Here is a 24,878-nt window from a genome sequence, read left to right on the forward strand (position 1 = left end):
ATTATTTCCTCATCGGTTAGGTCCACCTAACAAAAGAGCACTTCGGAGTCTGATGGCTGACTACCTCATGAGAATTCATCAGGGTGATGGTAAGAGCATGGGTTTTTACTAAGCAATCAGTATGTTGTGTCATGAACTGGTAGACAGGAATAACCCAGGAAAATGTAAGATAAAGTAATACACTTGCTGTAATTTAAAGCTTTGTCTTGGGTATATTTGTTCCAGTACAGTAAATGCAGAGGATATATAAGGTGATTGACTTGTCAAAGTGATCAGCACATAGAAGTGTTACAGTTGCTCTGTCTTGTCGAAGGGACATTGGAAAAAAATCCTGAAGGTAGTGTGAAGAGGCTAACCTCTATTACAGATTCAGTTGCTTAATCAAGCTGATAGAAGAACTCTTCAATTCAAATACTGTGTTTTTCAGTACTAATATTAGAGTAAACTTCTAGGCTGTAAAAGACAAATGAATAAGCCTATTCTATGCCGTGTGTATAATACTTAGGAAATGGTACATTTGACAGATGTATATTGCATTGACTATGTACAATTGTTTTGAGTCTGATCTTATATACTCAAATTCAGTTTCTTCTAATGAATGGGCAGTTGCCTGTTTGCTCTTACTTGTTCTCCAGGAGGCTTCACTGATGAAGTTCTATTCTGCTAATGTGTCTTCTTTGCCCAGGGAATAGATAAATAGTAGCAGTGAGCAAAACTAAGAATTTTTGATAGACAGTGGAGGAGCTGGGTTTTGCAACTGAAAGCTTGTAACATCTTCTGACTTCCTTTGCACTAACAGTCTTATGCACAACACTGTGGTGAGAATGAAAGGAATGTCAAAGTTATTTGTACAGAATTTTAGATGGCTATCTCAAATAGTGAAAACTGCCATTTTCCAGACTGCTCTGTTGGAGTCTGGATTTAATCATTCTTTGATCACCAGTGAGCTAAATTTGAAATTTAACCTATAGAGCTGAATAGCTGCCATTTCTAGAAAAAATAATCCTGACACATAACTTCCCCTCCTTGTGTTTATGCTGTGTTTTTTTTTTTTTGTTTTGTTTTGTTTTGTTTTTCTGCTGATCTGTCTCTTACAAGAGGAAAATAACTAAATTGAAATTTGAATTATTTTTTTTGTTGTTGTTATCCCAAGGATTGTTAGAAGAGCTGCCATTGCTGAGGTAGCTTGTATTACAAAATACCAAATACTTGATTTGGCTGGGAAACTATGGCTTTAATAACTGAGTTTTGCTAGACTGCTTGAAACAAAACAAAACAAAAAACTGTCTTGTACATGCTACACTTCCTTGAGTAGTTAAAATAGCATCTGAAAAGTGGAATAGTAAGTCTGGGGTGTGAAGCAGATGCAACTTTCTCTGACAAAAGATAATAGAGGGTCTGGAAAGGTCACAGGATTATGACTCCTCAGTTTGCTTCTATGGCTTTTTTAATATGTCCAGTCTTTATAGAAGCTGTACAAGTATAGAATCTTTTGCAGAGATATTTCTTGTATTTGCAGTGACATTGGTGTGTTACATGAGTGCTTTCACCAGCTTGTCTGTCACAACTGTTTAAATTATGTTTTCGTTGGGAAGGAAGCATAGCCACATACACATCCAAGGAAATACTTCACTGCTGTATGCCAATATATATCTGAATTGCAACTACCAGTCTGAAGATCTTTCCTTTTGAGTCTAGGCTGCTATATATGGAAAATGATCTAAAATCTCTGGCATTTAAGTTTTACAAGAGAAAGCTAGAAAATGGTACCTCTATTAAGTCATCTTTTGTTATGATAGCACTTAAATCCTCTGCTTCTTTGGAAAGTGGAACACTGTAATTAAATCTAAGAATTATTTTGTCCTTACTGTCAATGTATTGTATTGTTTGTTGTTCTCCCCTGCCTGAAGCATGTGGAATCAGTGCATTAATGCAGTGTTATAATGCAAAGAAGCCATACTGTTTGCTTATTGAGCCATTAGTTCAAAATAGAAAGGGGATAGGATTTTTTACCACCTTCAAATTAAAAAGCTGAACTTTATGATGTCAGGGTTTTTTTTCCTCAACTCTTTGGGTTTCTGAATCACCAGCACACATCCCAAACCTGTTTAAATGACATCTTCTGTACCTTTATTAAAAATTCTACTCTTGGAATCACAGAATCATAAAATGGTTTGGGTTGGAAGGGACCTTAAAGGTCACCTAGACCAACCCCCCTCCCATAGGCAAGAATACTTCCCACTAGACCAGGTTGCTCAAAGCCCCATCCAGCCTGGCCTTGAACACTTCCAGGAATGGGGCACCCACAGCTTCCCTAGACAACCTGTTCCAGTGCCTCAGCACCCCTATGGTGAAGAATTTCTTCCTTATATCTAGTATAAATGTACCCTTTTTTAGTTTAAAGCTGTTACCCCTTGGCCTGGCACCCTGATAGAGTTCTTCCCCAACTTTTTTGTAGGCCCCCGTTAGGTACCAGAAGAATCACAGAATCACAGAATTTCTAGGTTGGAAGAGACCTCAAGATCATCGAGTCCAACCTCTGACCTAACGCTAGCAGTCCCCACTAAACCATATCCCTAAGCTCTACATCTAAACGTCTTTTGAAGACTTCCTGGGATGGTGACTCCACCACTTCCCTGGGCAGCCTGTTCCAATGCCTCACAACCCTTTCAGTAAAGAAGTTCTTCCCAACATCTAACCTAAAACTCCCCTGGCTCAACTTAAGCCCATTCCCCCTCGTCCTGTCACCAGGCACATGGGAGAACAGACCAACCCCCACCTCGCTACAGCCTCCCTTGAGGTACCTATAGAGAGCACTAAGGTCGCCCCTGAGCCTCCTCTTCTCCAGGCTGAACAAGCCCAGCTCCCTCAGCCGCTCCTCGTAGGACTTGTTCTCCAGGCCCCTCACCAGCTTCGTCGCCCTTCTCTGGACTCGCTCGAGCACCTCGATGTCCTTCTTGTAGCGAGGGGCCCAAAACTGAACACAGTACTCGAGGTGCGGCCTCACCAGAGCTGAGTACAGGGGGACGATCACTTCCCTAGCCCTGCTGGTCACACTGTTTCTGATACAAGCCAGGATGCTATACAGTCTCCCCAGAGCCTTCTCTTCTCCAGGATTTAATTTGCCTTTGTTTAGCCTGTTTAGGATTTAATGAGGTAAATGAGGTACACAAATTCAAATCTCTCAATTTGAAACCAATTTCTCTGTATGGAGATGGCTGAATACTATACTATAGTCTATACCTATCCTAGACTTGCTAGAGTCTAGTTTCTTCAACACGCAGCTTTGACTTTCAGTGGGGAGTGCTCAGAACTTGCATACTTAATAACATACATAATTACATACTGCTATCCTGATGGCCAATGTTTTCTTTTATATTGACTTAATGTTAGGAAGGGTATTCTGGTGCCTACATAAAGTGACAATTAATGAACATTGTGTGGATAGTTTGTTTGTGTGGCTATCACCACTTTGCAGCCAGAATGCATTGAAACCTTGCTGCTGTACTAATGTAGTTACAGGAATGGTATAAAATATATGTAGACTTGTTACTTTAAATTGTTGACTTTGAATAAACATGTTCTTAAAACGTATATCAATATATAATATAATTCCTTTAACACCATTTAGTTCAGATATTGTGGACTCTTTCAGCAGATCTTTATCTCTGAGGAGAAAATTACCACCTAGTTGTAAATCAGTTTGTCTTCAGTTGCTTTTTCAACTTCTGATTTTGCACAAGATTTGGAGAGGCTGACTGTCCAAAGACAGTTATGTTGGATGCTCTAGTTTACTAACCCAGGCTCAATTGCGTATTGAAGCTAGAGGACTAGAGGATGTGGCAGGAAATGGAATACTACCAGACAATATTGAGCTTCTAGACACAGTTATCTAGACACAGTTATCTTGAGTATAGCAAGAACTTGCACCAAAAACAGTCTGGATGCTAGGTACTCTTTCAACGTTATTCACAGTTGTTCAGCTTCTTAATAAACAAACCTACCATTATTCCTACCATTATTTTATAAAGAAATGTGTAATCTGACACTTCTAATATTTTTTATTCTCCTTTAGTTAATGGCCATAATTCAACTGAAGATGCAATTGCATGTATGGAACTGATTTTCTGGAAGATAAAGGAGGACAGAAAAAGGAGAAAATGGTGATGATTTTGACTTTGAAGGAACTGGATGGTGGGACTAAAATTCTACTTTGGTTTGACTCACTAATGACTGTAATTTGACTCAGCTTCGGTAGCAATTATTTTTCATGTGTAAAAGAATGCAGTGGGAAAAATTAATGTAAAAATCATACTTCATCTGCTTTTGATGCTTAAGATGAACATAAATGCACAAAATAGAAGTAGGATACACTGAGTGAATGCTTTTGTGTTAAATAGCATATCTGTTCTGTTAAAATAATACTTTCTGTAATCATCTATCATTAATCATTAATTAATCATTAATCATTACTATTATACATAGCTGTATATACCAATCACAGTGACTGAAAGCACTTGATTAAAGTTCTGGAGATAATTTGATTCTTTCTTGTTCAGCCTCCGGCAAATAACGCTTAAGTGCTCTAATTACTATTGTGTGATGAAAGGTTGATTTAAGATTTGTTTTTTTTTTCCCTCTTTCCCTATCTGCTTCTCTCCATCTCTGTGTGCTTCCTGAGAGAGGGAAAATAAACCTAGCTACTTCAATGAACTACTATGTCAATTGACACAAAAAGGCACAATACTAGAAATTGGATCATTTATGGAGCATAATAAACTGGTCTCTTTAACAAAATAAATAATAAATAAAAAAGACCTTGGAGGAAGCTTTTCAACTGTGAAAATGCAGTGTGCTTTACTGGCTTTATTGGGGTTCCTAAAAGCACAGTTATCTCAAGAAATAAGCATGCTTATTGCTTCAACTAGAATTGGACTACACTATAAGCTGTAATTCCTTGCCTCCCTCTTAAAGCAAAATGCAGCATCTGCTACCTTCACAAAGGGATGTAAGTTCAAGATTTTAAAGTCTTGTTGCCACTTCTGTGTGAAGGAAATCAAAGACAATAAAAAGAAAATGTACAAAACTGTTTTTACAGGATCATAAAGATGAAGATATGCTTTGCATTGATTCCTGAAAAAATATTGTGTGTGTGGGGAAAATGGTCTTGACTGAGGTGTCTGTAAAATGAGTAGCATAGAGAAGATCTTGCAGTTTTCATGGACATGCTGTGCATAATAACAACAAGTAAACTGCATGACTAGATTTATATTGAAGAAAAAAAAATCAATGTGCTTGTTTTTATGCTTTTTCTCTAGGGCATGCCTCATGTTCGGTAATATACTGTGAGGTAGTAGCTCTGGTTAGAAGTGGTGTTGCTTGTTAATTGTCCTTTCTCCAATACTCAGATTGTGGTTTAAATAAAACACCTTACTACAGCTTACAGAATGGCTTTGAAGTTTTTTGTTTTGTTTTGTTTTGTTTTGTTTTGTTTTGTTTTTAAGAAGGATATACTTGCTTCTGGATCCTGGAACATCTAACTTTGAAAGTAGGTCTTTTTTGTGAAGATTGCTGTTATTATTTGGCTTGGAGTGAATCTGAGGAATTAGATGAAAGCCTACTCTACAGAATTTGTTACTCGTTGTTGGATGACTAACACAGGTTTCTCTACTAACTGTTAGCACTGACCAAGCTGATAAGTCAGATTTTATAGGCAACCTAAAGAACATCCGTTGTCTGATTTGTCCTCTTCATACCTTTTTTGTGTAGTTTACTATTGATAAAAATACTATGCACAACATGTCAAAGAATTTTAGATTATATTTTTTTTTTTGAAAAAGTGGCAAAGGTGAGCAATCCTCTGATCCTGGAAGTAATAAAGTTTCACCAAAACTGAAAGGTGTTGTGAATAGAAGAGCAGTTAGACTTAAGTCATTGCTCCAGGGATTGAGTCATCTTTCTGCTGCTCTAAGCACACTTTTTCCTGTGTATGTTTATGATGAAGACTTTACTGCAAAACATGACACAGAATCTTCAAGAGCCAGAATTTTAGCTCATGTTTGTTAGAAGTGGGAGACTTGGCGTGGTCTGATTGTAACCTGCAGTTTGGAGGGACTTGCTGAAGCTTCTGCCTCCTACTGTGAGGATATCACCTATATTGTATGTTGTGCTGGTAAGGGAATATGTGAAATAGCTCTGAAATGTTATAAGGAAACATAATAGTAAATTTGCTGTATTTGAGGATTTTGATTTAGCAATCCAAACTGCTCCAGGCTGTTTGTTCCAACTGTTGTTTAATCTGAATTCCCCTGTGACCAAGCAGTGGCATTGCAGATGGTAATGGCTGATCAGTATGTGGGTTAGTATCACAGAATGGTTCAGGGAAAGACAAAACGGTGTGTTGGAAGCAGGAATGTCATGTACCAGCACAGGGAGGGAATTAACAGTAAGAGGCAAAACTTGTATTGTTGAACTAGGCCTATGTAATTTAGTTGCTTTATCTGGGCTTCTGTTTATTTTCTCCATTTCCTCCTTCTCCAGTCTTTCAGAGATCACAGAATAGCTGAGACTGGAAGGCATCTTGGGAGATTATCTAGTCTAGCCTTCTGGTCAAAGCAAGGCTGTGTCCAGTTAGGTTTTGAATATCTGCAGGGATGGAGACCACAACCTGTTTGGGCAACCTCTTCTATGGATTGACCACCCTTAATGGAATTTCCTGTATTTCCATTTGTGCCCAATACTTCTTATCCTGTCACTGGATATCACTGAGAAGAGCACATTTCCATCTTCCTAACTTCTTTCTACCAGGTACTTATGCACATTCTGATATCATGGTCAACACTATTTATTTTTTTTTTAAGCAGATGCCCAACCATTATGTTTTGGGCAGTGGAGAAGAGGCCATGTGTGACTTCAAACATAAGTTTAAAGTCAATCTGTTCACAGAGAAGTAGGAATTGAATATACCTATCATTTGAGACAAGATGCATTTTTTCTTTTTTGTTACTGAGGAGTAAGGAGTAGGAGAAGTGCAGCCTTTGAGCACAGTAGTTGGATTCAGCCTCAGGGCAATTATGCTTTACTTTTTGGCCGATCTAATGAGGGTAAAGGTTCTTGTTTGGACACTTATTCCCCCCCCCCCCCCCCACACACACACACACACAATGGTGTCTGGTGAAACTTTGTTATTCTAGTATGTGATGTCTGCTCTCAGATCTCTTCTTAGCTTTCCTGCCAAATATGCTGTGTGCTTCTGTAGCTCTTGAGATTTCCTTGGAAGTGTTAAGGACTTGTTTTTTGTCTAACTGCACTCAGTGTTGAACAATCAGAACTGTTGCACTAAACCAAAGTGAGAGATGGGGAGAATTTCTGCAGGAGAAGTTGTATGCAAGTGTTTCTTCTATGCTTTTTTTTTCTTTAAGGCTCCTCTGTCTCTGAATAGTTGTCTGATAATTTCAAACTATGGATAATGCTTGACTGTAAACAGTTACCTTTCCATTGTATGTCACATACTCCTCAAAACACGTCCAGCTTCACTCGTCTGAAATTCTATTCTTTCCCAAGTATATATTTGTCTTGAGTATGAGCTTATTAACAGTATGTGAGAAAATATGGGAAAACTAAGGAAATACTAGCAAAAAGCAATGTGTAGAAGAGTTGGTAACAGAGTAAGCTTGTGCAAAGAAGTAGGCAGGTGTAAATATGTAGAAGTGTATAAAGGATGTTAGGATGTGAGGTATTTGGACTAGTAACTGTTGGGAGCAGATAGTGTTATGCTCTTAACAGCAGAGAAACCAATAAAGACTTCTTAGGATACAGGGGGGACATGGGATCTGATATAATGTGTTGTGGAAGGCAGAGCATACAACCACTAATGGGTAGGCTGGAAACCTTTTTATGCCACCAACCACCATAAATCAGATTTTCCAGTCCTGGTTAACAGAGTAATATACTGAATGTGGAACGCACAGTGTGTGTTGCAAGTGGAGAAGCAAGCAATCTATTAATAGCTGTAGTTCTGTTATGTGTAGATCTAACAGAGACATTTCAAGCTGTGTATTGAGTTTACTACTTCTGTATATTTTTCAAATGACAATTTAAAAATAATCTTTAAATTTCATTAGAGCAAATCAGAAAGTTTATGTATACCACAATGTTACCACAATGTTAACTGAGGTTCTGAAGAACATTTACAAAGACATTTAAATGACCTTCAGATAAAACTACAGAGGACTTCAACACTTAAAATGCAGACAGCTTTAAGACCTGCTGGGCTGGTGAATGACTGATCTTTCCTTACATGACATTGTTTAAAATAAAAGCTTGCCACAGAAAAATGGGCTTACATCAAGTAGTAGAACAGTCGGTAGTGTCTGCTTCTCAGACGTGTGGGACAACAAGCTGTTTTGGACACATGAAAAATTCTTTACAGAAAGTGGAGAACTTCTACCAGAAGTTATTAGCTAGCATTGCCTGTCAGCCAGGGCATCTATGGAGGTCCCTTCGTGTTCATTTTGCAGACCTATAGAAACCTGGCCAGACAGCCAAATGCAATCCCCATACTTCAAAGGTGCCTTGCCAAGTAATCTTTTATGAAAAATACCTGGAATTTATGGAATTGTTCTTCTCTTCCATTTTTGAAGAGTTCTGCTGAGGTTCCCTTAGTCCAGTGAGTCTGTACAATCTCTGTAAACTCAGCTTGTAGCACTTGTAATTACAGTGCAAGCTCTGCCAATCTCAAGGCAATGCACCTGATCTCAGTGTCATTGTTTGCTGCTGGACTCCATTTTAATGAGGCTTTTAGTGCTTTGTATATTTGAGTCAGGACTGATACATGCCAGTTACGTAACCCTGTATTCTGCTGTGGTATCCCTGCCTTGTAACCAAGCCACCTACAAAGTAAGCATCAGAAGGAAACCTTTCTATTTTGTTCTCTCTAGCCTCTTCCAGGTACAAGGGAGTGACCAGATCCACTCTAGAAAGAGCTAGAAAGTCACCGTGATCCAACGGGCAGTTACGAGCCAGTGAGTCCCTGGGGGATAAGAGGAACATTTGTGCAAAGCATGAAATTAGCAGATGTGTGAAGTCTGGATGAGATAAGTCTGCAGGATCCCAAGTGACTGACTTCATGCCAGGAGGTAATGCCAATCCTGTCTCTGTTTGTCTCACTTAAGGGCTGGAGGATCTTTCAGGCAGGCCATATACCACTGTTTTGAAGTATTTTTGTAAAGCATTTTTAAGAGGCTATACCATACAACAACCTGTGTAACAGATAAAATAAGAAAAAGTAAGTAAATCCTGCTTGTACATAATGAGTAGTAATTTATAATTATGCAGGGTAATTATCAAATGAAAATCAAATTGAAAAAGCCTCATTTGTATCCAGGCTGATGTATTACATTCTTCAGTCCTGCACTTCATGATAATTGCTATATGGCTGCTTTAGATAGCATCAAACACTTCAAAATATATGCCTGTTTTTAGAAATTAGGCAAATACTGTCAAACTGGACGCTGGAAAAGCAATATTATTCCTTATATCTTACAAGCGTATTCAGCAGAATTCTTGAACAGATTATTTCTACAACCTTACTTTTACTTTCAAATAGGAACCTTAGTATTCTTGGTGACAATACTGGATTGGCATCTGCTTGCAAATACCACTGTCACATAGAACATAACATTCTTGTTTGAATCACAATTAAAATGTATATGAAATACTGCTGTAAGTTACTGACTTTGCTATCAGTAGCTCTTGAAAAGTATCAAACATGTCTAAGATGGCAACATGTAATTCACTACAATAATTGTAATGTATACACTTCACCTACATGACTAGAAAAGAAGAATACCCTGCATATGAAACAGCAGATTTTATGACTTCAGTCTATTCCTACTCAGAGCAGTATGTACACTTCTACAGTCTGTGGAGGCAGGGGTTACTGTGTGATATACACATAGATATTTGTAGTAAAATAGTATAACTGTATTATATACAGTTAGAACTATACACGATTCTACACAGCACATCACATTTTGGGCTCCAGCAGATTGAGTTTTGGTTTTGTTTAATACATCGTTGGTGGATGTAGATTTCTTCTGTCTTAAGCAGCTTCTTCAGCGGAGCAGTCAATGCCTGCATAGGTAAACTTCTCATATAGGGTAGTGTTCACATAGGTCTGGGAAGGAAGCAAGCAAAGAGTGTGATACAAGTTGCATTACCTCAAGAATCCTAAACTGTATTGAAAATATTCATGGCCTAATTCATTCATGTGGATTCATTCTTACCTTTCTTTCTTCTAACATCCTGTTCAGTGACACCAATATCTGAGCAAATGATGGTCTTTCATATGGTTTCTCTCTCCAGCACTGTCTCATTAGGTCATACCTTTAAAAACAAACACCAACACAGGATGTTTTAGACACATAGGTTAGAGCCATTAGTTCTTGTAAATTTATTATTAATAAAATAATTTTATACATTTTATATATAATAAATTTTATATTTATTATTTTTAAAAGGACTTGTATACGTATCTGGATCTATATTTTCAACATTTGGTTTCTGTCTGGAAAAAAAATATTTTTCTATGGAATAATCAAGAACCTCAAGTGAAAGCCCAGCCATATTGCATTGAGAACAGTATATTTGGCAGGAGCGGGAAGCCTCGGAAAGGACTCATTGCAAATAACAGTGCATGCTGGGCAGAAAGGGCCTGAAATAATTATTTCCACTTGTGCACCCTTCAATTTTTAATGTAATGTTTGTTTTTATTAAAAAAAAAAATAGTTTATTGTAGACATTTGTTTATTTCCTATAGATTATGCTGTGTTTCATTTTGTGTTTGCCGAGGCAGTTACTTACACTTCATCATCACAGTTGAGAGGCTTTTCCAGTCTGTACCCTTGAGGCAATTTTTCATAGAGTTCTGCACATGTCATTCCACAATATGGTGTTCCACCTAAAGCAGGGTTTAATCATTGTGATGAACACTATTTTTTTAATTAAAAAATGTAATTTCATAGCAGATAGGAAAAACAATGACTGACTCAGTAACAAGTGGATTAGTCCAACATTAGACAGTATGTTTTTGTACCAGCCCTGTAGGTGATAAAAATTTATACTGGCTTTCATTTTTCTCTTCAAACTGTGCATTATGCATTATGGAAGCAGTAACAACAAAACAGCTTTTCAACTACTCAAGAACAAAACCAAACCAATCAACCAAACAAAAAAACAACAAATCCCTCAAATTTCATTAATGTTCAAAAATTTTCTTTGACAGTACTTGGTGAAGTTTATCAAAAAGAAGTATTTACAATGTAAATGTTGACTTAAAACTGAGGGGGATGATCAAAAACTACCCATCAACATTACAGCATTTTGGATTAAGGCTACAAATAATGTGATATGCTGAATCTTACATTTAGATATGCCCTGGGTTTTACAGTGCCATGAAAATATGGTCATGATGTTTTTCTCATTTAGAATGGTATCTGAACTGAAAATGTGATGATTGTATTTCCAAGAATACTGAAGCTAAATAAGGCTCTGTAAAATCAAACAGGAAAAAAAAAAAAAAAAAAAGCAGAGTGATGCAAAGCAAGGAACTGTAGGCAGACTGAATGAGTAGAGGTTGCTTGACCCAGATGAGTTTATTTGTGCAGAACAAAATCCACATACTTACCTAAGCTAACAATTTCCCATAATAGGACACCATATGACCATCTACAAGAGAGGAGTATTATTGAATGCCACCAGAATGCAACAAGATACCATATTTTAAAATGGTAGGTAATTTTGCTAATAATCAGAGAACATAAAGAAATGTGAGTCAATCTCCCTATTTTTTTTTTTCTTACCAATTTTTGTGTAATTTTAGGGTTCATAGAACTGGAACGCTTGGAACGAGATCTTTAGCAAAATTAATTCCCTGTAAGTCCATCAGAGTTCTTGACTAGACTTAAGCATTCTCAGCAAAAACAGCGTTCTTACTGAATTGCTTTGCTAAATATCAGTTCCAGGTTCCTGACTAAAATACTGATTTTCTTTGACTCACCTGAGAATTCAGAAGAATTTTTTATTTCAAGTGAGAAATGTACCTCTATTAGTAACCCAAATCTAATTAGCTTGTGGACACTAGTTCAGACATTTCTGATGAAATAGAAGTAACTATTTTTGTTGTTGACTTCCATTTTTTCTTGCCATTTACTTACTCATACTGACATAGTTTGTGAGTTTTTTTGTGTTCAGTGCATGTCTTTATACTTGCTATCAAACTTTCCTTGATATTAAAAAAAAAAAGATTATTTTAAAAAGACCACCTTAAAACATACTTACACATCACTATTAGTGGTGTAAACGCTGTAATTCAAAGATTCAATTGCCATCCATCTCACTGGAAGCCGTCCCTGGAAATTATTTCATGAAAGTTGGTTTGTTGGTGGTTGGAATAACAATATAGAATCATAGCACGGTTCGGATTGGATTCTTTAAAGAACATATAGTTCACCCCACAACCCTGCCATAGGCTGGAACATCTCCCATTAGACCAGATTGCCCAAAGCCCCACCCAACTTGGCCTTGCACACTTGCAGGGATGGGGCATCTATAACTTATCTGGGCAACCTGTTCCAGTGCCTCACCAAAGTTACGGTGAAGAATTTCTTCCTTATATCTAATATAAACCTCCCTCCTTTAGTTTAAAATCACTACCCCTTGTCCTGCCACTGCACTCCCTGAGTCTCTCTTCATCTTTCCTGTAGGCCATCCTTCGGAAGGCCGCAATGAGGTCTTCCTGGGGCCTTCTCTTCTCCAGGCTGAGCAGCCCCAGCTCTCTCTACCTGGCTTCACAGGAGAGGTTCTCCAGCCCCTTGATCATCTTCATGATCGTCTTCTGGACCCACTCCAACAGATACCACAATTTAATCCCCAGCAATTGTTCTACATGTTATATTTATGAAAATTGACTGTAAGCAAGCAAACTTTATTAAGTAATTAGACTTATTACTTTAGTTGTGTCGTGACTTGATTTGTATGTTTACATACTGAAGGGACAGTTCAAGCTAAAGCTAACAAAATTTATCCAACCAGCATCTCAAGACAAATTGGAAATAATCCTTGAGTAATGTCATGAGTCTCTAAGCAGTCCCATTCCCTTGATCACCCAGTGTTATTCCTAGACTGTGGTTGTCTGATGTTTATTAGACAACTTTCTCTTCTATGTCTTCCAAAGCATTAGCTCTGGAGAGCTGTTTTGTCAACTCATAGATCCTAGTGTATCTGTTATTACCGTTTTGTTAACTTTGTGCTTGTTCAATAAAATTAAACTAGATTGCCCCAGCCAGATAAACTCTGGCACAAAAATATAATTCTCACAGCTCCAGTACACATCCATCATACATCAAATGTATATTCTATGCATTTCTATATAGAATTGAACTAAATCTCATTACTGATTACAAAATTGGTTATTTTACTGCCATCCATCTTCACAGAAGTAATTGTCAATTATATATATTATAAACTTGTTATTGAGCTGATTTACAGGTAATGCATGTGTATTAATAGTTAATATAAATATTTATACATGTTAGTATATTATAAGTATTTATACATGTATATAATTGGTTCTGTAGTACCTATGAGTTTACATTTTTGTTTATATTACAATACAAAATAAGAAACAAGAAAACAAAAATGAGAACAGACTATATGGCTTTTGAGTCTTACCATGGTCTTCTTAACATAAACTTCTTGACCTCTGGATAAACCAAAGTCAGCTATTTTTGCAACATAGTTTTCTCCAACCAAGATGTTTCTTGCTGCCAAATCTCGATGAATAAACTAAAGTTAAAAAAAACAAAACAAAACAAAACAAAACAAAAAAAAAAAACAGAAATCACTATGGTATCTGTGAACTTGAAATGTGTTATTTCAATGCTCCACTGAAAATTGGAAGCATTTAGAATAAAAATGAAAACCAAAACAAATGGCTTAGTATGCCATTACCTAGAACATTTTAAACTGTAGCTAAAGATGAGAGCAGTTAGTTACATCATTTGTAAGTTTGAATGCCTCCTCCTTGATTCCCTGTGACATAGTATTTGATAGCTCTGAGTGAACACACCAAAATAATGGTCACTCTGTGTGTGCTATCGAAGCTAAAATTAAAACCTTATATTGATCTCATTTAAAAGCATAGTCCCTGAAAAATGAATACTCTGCCCTTGGTGGGTAGAAAATTTAGGACTGACCTGTTTCTGGCTCAGGTAGTCCATCCCTCTGGCAACATCTGCTGCAAAATGGAGAAGTTGCTGAGAGGAAAGTGTAGATGCAGTACTGTTGGCAATGGCAAATGCTGGATCTGTCTCTAGCACTCTGCTTTTCCGAAGGAAGTCCAGTAAATTTCCATGGGGGGCATATTCAATGGCAAGGTAAAGATATCCTAATGAAAAATCAGATAGTAAGTGTATCACAAAGTAAAAGACATTCAGCAATTGTATTTGGAAACCTACAGTGATGTAAAATAACAATAAAATAAACAAATCAGATTCATGGGGAAATATCAAATGGTGTAATTCCTACGTGTGATAGAGAATTTAGAACTACTGGTGAACATCATTTCTGATGGATTAACATGGACTTGTAGCTTTAATGCCAAGTGTATTTGGCTTTTTAACCTAAGTGTTGCACAGAAAAACCTGTTCATGAGCTGGTGTTTCTATGGACAATATGAATCTATACTGTTTTTGTTGTCGTTGTTTTTAATGATTTTTTGAAGTGCATGTATTCAATAGTGTCTTACCCCGATGTTCACATGCTCCCAGAAGATTTATGATGTTGGGATGATGACCAAGTTTACAAAGGACTTCAAGTTCTCCAGCAAAGTCTCTGTGGTCATCTTTTGAGGCATACTCTGAAAATCAAATCAGTGTTCATTTATGTTTTCCTTTGAACTGAATTTAGGATTATATTGTTAATTGTGAGGACTCTGGGCTGCCTGGGGCACTACAGCTTCATTCCCAATAGAAAGAGGAAATCTCTAAGATACATTACTTGAAAAATTATATTTACTTGAAAAATATGATTTTTCATTCAAAGAGGAGAAAAAAAAAAAAAGGAGAGAATCTAACGTTTGCAGCAGCCATCTCCAGAGAAAGAAAACATTTTAATATTACACAACTGTCACTTATTTCAAAAGTTAAAAAGTCATAGCAGATCATACTGCAGCTAGCTGCCTAAAAATCTTTCCTTTTGTGTGCTTGTGATTATTTCTGCCTGCATGCAGACCTTGGCTCATTTTTTAATGTTGATTTTATTTGAGTGTCTCCCAATTTGCCTACATAACAATCTAGTGAATCACAAAAAATACATGCGTTCTTGCAGTATTCCATGCGTTGTAGTTCTCTCTGGAACATGACAGTCAGGCCCAATGAGTACAAAGAAAGCAAGTGACCCTTGATTTAGTGTATGTGTGTACAGATGCAGAGATGTAGTTATCTGTGACTGGATGAGGTAAGCGAGATACCTAAATGCTGTGCCCCAAGGCTAGCTCAGTGCACCTGTTTCTATCAAATGCATGTTTTAATGGCTCCTCCTCTGCAAATAAATTCACATGTGAAGTTTGTACTAGTCTGTGAAGTACAAAATTCATAATCCTTAATGATGTTAGCATTTAAAGAGAAATATAGACCAACATGACAGAGCAGAAATGTAGTCTTTGCCAGAACACAAATCTTGGCCTAGTATCAGCCATTATAATGTCACTAGTAATTTTGAATATTTATTTAAACATTAGGAGGGGGCTACTAAGCACTTCTTAAGACAGAGGAACACTTGGAAAAAAACAAACAAACAAACAAAACAAAACAAAACAAACAAACAAACAAACAAAAAACACAAACAAAAACAGCCAAGAGAAGTCTACAGTCTTGGAGTCTGATCTTTACTACCTTTCATCCTTTTAATTGCAGCATCCATGCGTAAGCCATCCTTCTTAATTCGTGCTTTCAAGACTTGTCCAAAGTTACCTTCCCCGATCACATCTTGAAATTTGATGTCATTCCACTCAAGAACTGGATAAATGGTGGGATCTGGGCTGTTTTTGGCTTTCCTGCTCAGAGTGAGAGTACCTGAGTTAAACTGTACAGCTGGCTCTTCCCTCTGTAACAGAGTTAAGCAAATGACATTAAGTATGATTTCTTCTTTACTGAGCAATACCATGCTTACCCTCCCTGAATACATATGTGCTCACTGGTGTACGCATACACACAACCTGAACCATCTCCTGCTTACACACGAGTGAGTACATTAGCAAACTACACCTGCTTTAGACACTGGCTGCATCAAGCACTTGTGCCTAGATCTACAAAATTAATCAGACTCCTAATTTATCCATAAGTACCTTTGTACTAGGCATCCTGAACAGTTTTCCAATTAGTGAACGTGAAAGAGATGGGCAAAAATCATTTGAAAAAATTGATCTTAGAACCAGTTTTAAGTCTCAGGGCAAGATTTATCTCTTTGTTTGTCTTGAGTAAATTCTGTGCTAATCAGGCTAGGTAGGAATACTGAAGAAAGACAATGCAAGGAAAGAAAAGAGACAGGAAATGATTCTCTGCCATACTTGAGACATCTTCACTTCAGCCACACATGCCCAATAAACACTTTTTTGGGGAAAAGTTTCAAGAGAAGGAGCAGGACCTATTCTGTGTGGCCTGGGGACTCTTTTTGTGGCCTGGAGACCATTCATCTTTTTGAATGAGTCCCCTTTTTAAGAAATAACCTGTGGAGATCCAATTGGAGGAGTTCCTTGGCCCAGCTTCATTCTCCTTTGTGGGTTCCCCTTTGAAGTAAGAGATAACACTGGAAAGCTGAGTGAGGCAGAAGCTACAGCAGGATACAAGTATATGCAGAGAGAGAGCTCTACGTGATAGTACAAACTTCAGCAATTTCATCACTGCCAAAGCTATGATGTTGCCATTGACTGATCCCTGCTGTCCTCTCCCCAGGTTAAAAAGATGTGGCAGATCAGTCACTGATGCTCAAAAGCAATGGTTAAAAGTACTGCAGTTTTCAAAATGACATAACTTCACAAAAGGAAAACAAGCTCTTCTATTCTGCATGGCTTGATACTTGTCATACACAGGGACAACAAGACAGAAAAGAGAAGGATGAATTGTGTGTATCTTTTTTCAAGTCAGGTCATCTGTCTCATAGCCTATAGCTATGATTGCTTTAGCTCTGGGTCACTAGCAACAGCACTAATGTCATACATGAAGAGGAGATTGTATTTGGAAAGGCCAAAGAGAAGGAAGTGAAAAAAACAAAACCAAAAACCAACACTGCAAAAGATGGGGCAAAAATGTTTAGCCACACTGCTAGAGGAAAGCTAGAAACCCACCACCACATTTTGGAAAGCCTGAGCCATTCTGCGCTGGAAGTTGGCTCGCTTTAACTGCAGCATGATGAGAAAGGCCAGGAGAATAGTTACACAGGTCATTCCTGCAGAGCCAAGGATAGCAATAAGCAGCATTTTGCCTCCTTTGGATTCATATGGAGCTGTTGAGGAAGCACATAAAGAGTTTGTCATTTCCAGGTAATTCTGAAAAAGCCATGAACAATGCATAGCTAGACACTCCCATCTTATAAACAGTGTAAAGACATGTAGGTATATCCCCTTGTTTTACAAAAATGTCACAGACATTGTATGCTCTGATTTTCAGATTTGTGAGCACCTGCTTATTTCAGGGAGAGCAAAGCTGAGGTCACATTCAGTGATCTAATTAACTCCATTAATTTATGAGCTGTTGGGCGCTTGCTAGTGAATACACACAAATGCTGTATGTTGCCACTTCACTGATGCCATGTAGGGAACTGAGAGTCAAAAAAAAGGATATTGTGACTTTGCTCTATCTAACTGGTTTATACCATCAGCCCTGGTTTGTGCAAGTCCGGCATGCTGGAATAACTAACCTTTAGTTTCTGGAAGAGTCTTCAGTTCAAAGGATGTGTTTGGATTGCTCAAGCCGATGTTGTTCTGAGCGTTAATCTGAACCTGGTACACAGTGTTTGGCTCGAGGCCCTTGAGATGGTATTGAGTAATGGTGGTATTCTTAATGATAATGTCGATGTGGTTGTACTCAGCCTTGCCATAAATTTTGTAGCTGATGATGATGGAGGAGATGGAGTGACCCTCGGCAGTTGTCCAAGAGATGACCGAAGATGTGTCAGTGGTGTTAGAAAACTTGATGTTGTACGGTGCAGGAGGGATTCCTGAGAACAGATATAAACACACATTAAGTGTTGGAGAGCACATCACCTCTTCTGCCTTCCCTCAGAGGCCAAACACTTTATGCAGTGTTTTTGTTGTGCTAAACAGAAGAATTTTGTTGACAAGCTTTGGTAACTGAGCACAACTGTTTTATGAACCATGTGCAGTCACCCATATTGCAGTACTCCATACTTCCAGTAGAGGTTGGAGTAGTATTCAGTGTAGCCCTGTCCTTGCAAAAAGGATATGAATGCTCTAAGCTGTTCTGCAAGGACAGCATAATTGCTTTAAAGTTAATGACCATAACCCCCATTCTCCCGGGGGGAGGAGGTGGAAGAGGGCTGATGGGGGGAAGGTGCTTTTGGTTTCTTTTCTTTGTTTCTCACTTCTCTAGCTTGTTATTAATAGGCAATTAACCATATTACCTAGTTAAAATGGTAATATGGTTAATTATTTAACCATGGTTGTGACCATAAGGGCACTGTTCGCACTCAGGAATTCAAGCACGGGCACTGATCTTGAGCATAGCTACACTGAAACTACACTTTGCTCACAGGGATGTGTACCTTTCATTGCATCTTCTTTTTGTTCCTTATAAGCTGACTCTTCCTGTATTGACATGGCAGAACTGCAGGGTCTGAGTGTTGTTTTTTTTTGGAGTTAAAAAAGAGCTTAGATTATGAAAATCTGTGTGTTCATCACTACAAGGAGAAAAAAATGCTATGTGTGTTAGAAGCACAAATCACACTGATATTAAGACGTGAATTCCCAAGCTTTTCACTTATTTTTCCTTTTTTTTTTTTTTCTTCATAAAACTCATCATCAGTTCCTGACAATTCCCAAGGTAAGAATTCCTTTGAATACAGAGATTTACTTTATAATAATAGTAATAGCAACCATGACAGGTTGTCGTCAGGAACTGAGTGTTACCAAAACAAAGGATTTATTTTAATGTAGTGATTAAGAAACAATCATTCTGACCGCTGGGGGAAAGAGGAAGAATTAAACGGAAGTGAATCAGCTACTTACTGTCACTGAAAGTCCACGCATACAGGTAGTTGCTCCATTCTCCTTGGGACCTGGTGTTCACCCGTACCCTGCACATGTATTGCTGTCTGGGCTCAAGATCTTTAATGATCAGTGTGGACATATTTCCTGGCACTTGAGTAATAACACTGCTCTCGTCACCATTGTCATTCACGCTCTTCCTTTCCACTTCAACACGAATGTCGTCCTCTGTCCTCAGCGTTAAAGGATGCCATGACAAATTCAGTGATGTTGTGCTTTTTGGAAGGAGTGTGAGACCTTCTGGTGGAGGAAGACCTTGGAGAAGCCACAGTGAGACAGGGAACAACACTTCACATCTGGTATGTAAACCAAAGCAGGGGTACCAGTTATTCCCAGCCACTTGCTCTAACTTAGAGTGACAAAGGGCATTTCTCCCCTCCCACACCCCACCCAGTTACCAGAAATTTGCTGTCTTGTTTGGTAATTCCTAGTGGAATCCTCATTTATTTTGTACGTCAGTATTCAGTTTGGGCTGTCTCCTCAAGTGAACTGAAAACTTATCTGCTTGTTCAGACATTTTAATTTTTAAAGTAAATTGATCTAATAGTAAGTGAAAGGACCAATCTGGTGTTAGAAGGAAGGACTAGCATGCAAAAGTGTTTTCTATCTCCAATTCTGCTGCTTAGTCAGGCAAATTATGCATATTTTCCTTTCCCAGATCCTTCACTTCTAAATCAGGGAGCATAATAGAACTGTCTTACATACAGGGTTGTTTTCTTCACCCCTGTTTTTTGTTTTGTTTTGTTTTGCTTTGTTTTTCCCCTTTGCCTGAGATTATTTCAAAAGGCTCTCCATATTTTTCACATCTAGCTGCTGACATTGCTCAAATGAAACTGCTCTGGCCGATCAGGGAGCAGACCACAGACATAACCCTCCGAAATGGCCCTTTTCTGAAAAGCCAAGGTGATGGATGACTTACCAAGTGCAGCTGTTGTGAAGCTAGCCTGTGGTCCGGGATGGCCTTCCCCACCTTCCCCTTGCCGACTCAGCTGAACACAGAACTGATACTCTGTTTTTGGTTCCAGATTGTCCAGTCTTTTGGTTGTGCCTTTTACTGAGATGGAGAAAGAAACAGTAAAGCTGTATACCCCATACTGAAAAATTATAAGAAAGAAAAGGGCAGGAAAATACATGTATTCCTGAATGACTAGACATGGAAGGTAAGATACTCAGGCTCTTCTTTTGTTCCTAATTCCCTAAGATAAGCTATTTGAAGCATATAATATGTGGATTTTTAACATAAGCAACATAAGCCCATAGTAACCGCTGGGTTCTGACCCAGCCCAAGGGATGTTTCCATCAATCCTTCCTTTGGGTCCGAGCAGGACTGGTTACTTCAGCAGTATGTATTTTGTGTGCAGATTTTGGGGTACCATGGATTAGAGTAATGATTGTTCACTTGTTTAATTTCCTGTAATGTTTCCTGTACTATTTTAGACAAAGTGGTCATCTCACTCACACGCAGGCTTCACTTTACCCATACCATTCCTAATCATTATTTACGTAAAATATTTGTTGCAGTGAAGGGCACAATAAGCATACAGGAATACAGCAGATGCTTCAGTACCTCTCCATACTGCTCACTGCTTTTGAAAAACTGGAATTTGCACAGGACTTCAACAGCTGGGCCCAGCATTGAGTACTGTTTATCTTAGGGAGGAAGGGGGGAACCTTTTGATTACTGAAAATTGAATAAACACTTCCAACCACTGTCAGTGTACCACATTCACATTAACATTATACAGTACTGTTATGCAGAGCCACGTGGCCAGTCATAAAAGATTTAGCTTTAGGTTACAGAGACTTTTGAATCTGGGTCAAGGGCAGACACCAAATTATGTTTCAGTAAGTAGGTGAAATTTGTGTTTGAGAGAATTAGAGAATCTTACCTTCTACAGACATCCAGGACTGATACCGCTTTGCTGGCTTGTACAGGAGTTTTGTTGACACAACAGGTCCATCTCCAAGATGTAACTCAGCATTGATATCAATAATGAGAAAATTATGTCCACTGTCTGTCAGCCGTGGGGCATACTGTGGCACAGGAGGAACTGAGCAAGAATGCAAGTATTAAACCAGCCTTTTAATTCCCTACATCAGTAAAACTCTGGTATCTTCCTACATCTACAGGAAAATGGGAGATGCTCTTCCAAACTCTTAAAAAGTAGACAGGGGTTTAGACCCTAAAACTCACTGTTTGTATTCTTCAAAAAATTTTTATAAAAAATTGCCTATTCTTTTAATCCTTACCATCACACTTTTATACCCCAATACAGTTAATTAGGGTGCCACTTATAAGAGGCTTATGTTTATATTCTGACTGTACATATTTATTCAGACATCTTTCTACAGCTCAGGAATGGCAAGCCCTGCCATGTTAGACTATAAATCTTCTTTTAAAAATAGAGAGGCAAAGATATTAGAAAAGATTTATGCTCTTACCTTTAACTGTAACTTGAAACGGTTTCTCTGCCATTCCTGCTACCGTCTGCACGCTGCAGACCCAGGTTCCTGTGTCACGGGGCTGGACTCGATTAATTGTAAACATAGCTTCAGAGCGATTACTGGTGACAATTAAGGAAGGCTGAAAAGAAAAAAGACATGGACCTGAAAACTGTGGGCATTACGGATTTTTTCCATTCCACTTTTCTCACAGTCTCGGAATTCATTTAGTGTTTAGTGGTGTCACTAGAGAGGCTCTATAGAAGTCAGTTCCATAGATTCACATATGCTTCAGTCCGTGAATTCTATTTCTACAGTTGAGGAAGCTCACATGGTGACTGCTGTGTTTGATCATGTATCTGATTTCATTCTATTTAAATCCTAATCCATGTATCTGATTTCAATCTGTTTAAATCAAAGGCTGTATATATATTCCTTCTTTTAGTGTTTACATAGTAAACATAACTTCAATACACAACATAGATTCAATAATTGAAAAAATATTTAAAATTATTTAAAAATAATAATTGAAAATTGAAAAATAAATAATCACTAGTATTTCAGAGACTATGATTAATTTCTACCCTATTTAGTAACATATTTTATATTTTTACCAGTTAGTCATAGAGGAAGAGCAGAATTAAAAGTAAGTTACTTATATATATTTCAAAGTATAATTTATAAATTTATCAACAAGTCAAGATTTTTTTCTCATTTTCAGGAATGTCAACATGATCTGATTTGGTTGTTCAACAGGTCCTAGTCTATGTGAGAGCCATTCATCTAAATCACCTTTTTTGTTTGTTTGTTTTTGCTAGCCCTGTAAGTCATGTGGATTCTAGCAAAGTTTTAAACTTTTTGGAACAGGAACTCAGTAAATAAAGAACAGCAAACAATGAGCAGTGTGATAAGCAATATGATAATCTCAGAATACTGGAATTTCATGTTATGCTTATAAAGCACAGTGTGCATTAAATACAGATAAAGTCAGTATAAATATCAGAAATAACAGGAAGCAATTAATCAGCAGCCCACCCTTAGGACAGTTCCATCTTGCTTCAAAAGTTTAAATTCTTCAGATTTAGGAAGTGGCATTCCAGTAGCTATACAAAAAGGCTTGAACTCGACACCAGAATTGAGTTCCACAGGGTCTAGTAAGTTTTCTATCTGAGGTGAAAGATCTGCTGAACCTGCAGAATATATATAATATTTTAATGTCATCCTTCAAACAGAACTTTCAAAAGGCAGCATCAAACACGCTTAGGCATATAATGCACATGTACACTGGAAAGCTTAGGCAGCATACGTATCTGATCCTCCCTCATGTATGTGAGCATACCCACAGATATCCAAAGCTTACCAAAGTCAACACTGTTATAACAGAGTAAAGAGCATGTGAGAAGAAACAACCCCTCTATGCATTCTTCGTTTCCTCTTTCGTTCCCTCTCTTTCGTGTACCTTTTTATATTCTAAGCACACACACACTACTTATGGCAAAATCATGCACACAATTTGCAATGAATGTGTAGTAACTATTAGCTCTCCATTATGTCTTTTCACAAGAGCAGTTGGATCACAATGGTGTAGTTCAGCTGGTTGTGTCATGGCTTTGTTTCTTTGGCTGTTTTATTTATTTATTTATTTATTTATTTATTACTTTTTGCGTGCGTGTGTTTGAAAACTTTTAAAAGTTAACAATGAATTCGTCACTTTATTTAACAAGCAGAAATGATAGTTGCTGAGTGCATTTCATAAAATGCTGTGTGCCAGCCTTGCCTGAATCCAAATGTATTCTGAATGAAGTACATCCAGCTTTGCAAGCCTAACTCTGTCAAAGAGGCAGAGCTGCTTTAAACTCTGGGGTAGTCCTAGTGTCTCTGTCATCAATTTCAGATCATGAACCTGGTGGTGTAGGAGTGTGTGCAGCTGAGTAACAGGTATGCAATAAACCTTAAAGGTAAAACAGCACAAACCTATCCAAAAGCTGATAGTAGGATGTCCAGCTCCTTTCAGTAATTGATATTAAGGCTGATGTCAAAGCCTACAGAGTAAGGACTGTAACACTACATTTAATGAAAGCAAGTCACAAAATCCCTGAATGATTGAGGTTGGAAGGGACCTCTGGAGGTCACCTGGTCCAACCCCCTGCTCAAGTGACACCTAGAGCAGGTTGCTCAGGCCCATGTCCAGGCAGCTTTTGAAGACCTCCAGGGAGGGAGACTCCACAGCTTCTCTGGGCAACCTGTGTCAGTGCTTGGTCACCCACACAGTGAAACGTTTCCTGATGTTCAGGGGGAACCTCCTGTGTTTCATTTTGTGTCCACTGCCTCCTGTCTTGTCATTGGACACCACTGAAAAGTGCCTGGCTCCATTTTCTTTGCACCTTCCTGTCAGGTATTAACACACATTGGTAAGATAGCCCCAAGCCTTCTTTTCTCCAGGGTGAATAGTCCCAACTCCCTCAATCTTTCCTCATGGGAGAGGTGCTCCAGTCCCTTCATCAACTTCGTGGCCATTTTTGGGCTCTTCCTGATATGGTTGCTGTTGTACTGGGGGTCCCAGAACCAGACCCAGCACTCCAAGTATGGCATCACGAATGCTGAGCAGAGCTGAAGGATCACCTCCCTCAGCCTATTGGCAATCCTTTACCTGGTGTAAGCAGCAGATATAAGTCTGCTCTAAGTCAGATGTAACTGTAGCATGCTGGCCTATAAAATGCATCATATAGTGCTCAGAAACACCACACTACAATAAAGGTATACAGATACATGTGGGCCCTTGGAATGTAATCGACAGCATAAGGATACCAGCCTGAAGTGGAAATGCTACACCATCATGAAGATCTGTTTCAGTTACACTGGGGAAAAGTCATTTACTACCGTGTTACCTTGCTTTACCTTCTTTTTCACATTGCAGACCATGCCATCCAAGGGAGCAGATGCAGCCCTTAAATCTGTCGCACGTCCCTCGATTGTGACAATTACATCTGAGTTTGCAATCTGATCCATAAAAACCAGGTTTGCACTCTGCAAGTACATATGTTGCCAGTTAGTGTAAAGGTACTAGATAATGTCTTCCATAAGTTTTCAATTT

The 24,878-nt window shown here is 38.2% G+C and overlaps 1 protein-coding gene across 1 annotated transcript in view; it reads right to left on the bottom strand.

Annotated features, from left to right (window-relative positions):
- Positions 1 to 8,153: 8,153 nt before the first annotated feature.
- The window catches only part of TEK (TEK receptor tyrosine kinase), a 42,167-nt gene continuing 25,442 nt past the window's right edge, over positions 8,154 to 24,878 (bottom strand). Inside the window, exons 7-23 of the mRNA XM_032206553.1 lie at positions 24,683 to 24,811; positions 22,820 to 22,974; positions 21,785 to 21,926; positions 21,232 to 21,393; positions 20,262 to 20,396; positions 19,304 to 19,597; positions 17,977 to 18,276; positions 17,405 to 17,562; positions 15,954 to 16,164; positions 14,807 to 14,917; positions 14,256 to 14,446; positions 13,732 to 13,845; positions 12,340 to 12,410; positions 11,687 to 11,727; positions 10,864 to 10,960; positions 10,287 to 10,386; positions 8,154 to 10,177 (exon numbers count right to left, since the gene is read on the bottom strand). Of these exons, the coding sequence (XP_032062444.1) occupies positions 10,103 to 10,177; positions 10,287 to 10,386; positions 10,864 to 10,960; positions 11,687 to 11,727; positions 12,340 to 12,410; positions 13,732 to 13,845; positions 14,256 to 14,446; positions 14,807 to 14,917; positions 15,954 to 16,164; positions 17,405 to 17,562; positions 17,977 to 18,276; positions 19,304 to 19,597; positions 20,262 to 20,396; positions 21,232 to 21,393; positions 21,785 to 21,926; positions 22,820 to 22,974; positions 24,683 to 24,811 (2,486 nt within the window). The 3' untranslated portion in view covers positions 8,154 to 10,102. The remainder of the gene's footprint in view (positions 10,178 to 10,286; positions 10,387 to 10,863; positions 10,961 to 11,686; positions 11,728 to 12,339; positions 12,411 to 13,731; positions 13,846 to 14,255; positions 14,447 to 14,806; positions 14,918 to 15,953; positions 16,165 to 17,404; positions 17,563 to 17,976; positions 18,277 to 19,303; positions 19,598 to 20,261; positions 20,397 to 21,231; positions 21,394 to 21,784; positions 21,927 to 22,819; positions 22,975 to 24,682; positions 24,812 to 24,878) is intronic.

The sequence above is a fragment of the Aythya fuligula genome, chromosome Z (genome assembly GCF_009819795.1).
Source record: "Aythya fuligula isolate bAytFul2 chromosome Z, bAytFul2.pri, whole genome shotgun sequence".
NCBI classification, from domain to species: domain Eukaryota; kingdom Metazoa; phylum Chordata; class Aves; order Anseriformes; family Anatidae; genus Aythya; species Aythya fuligula.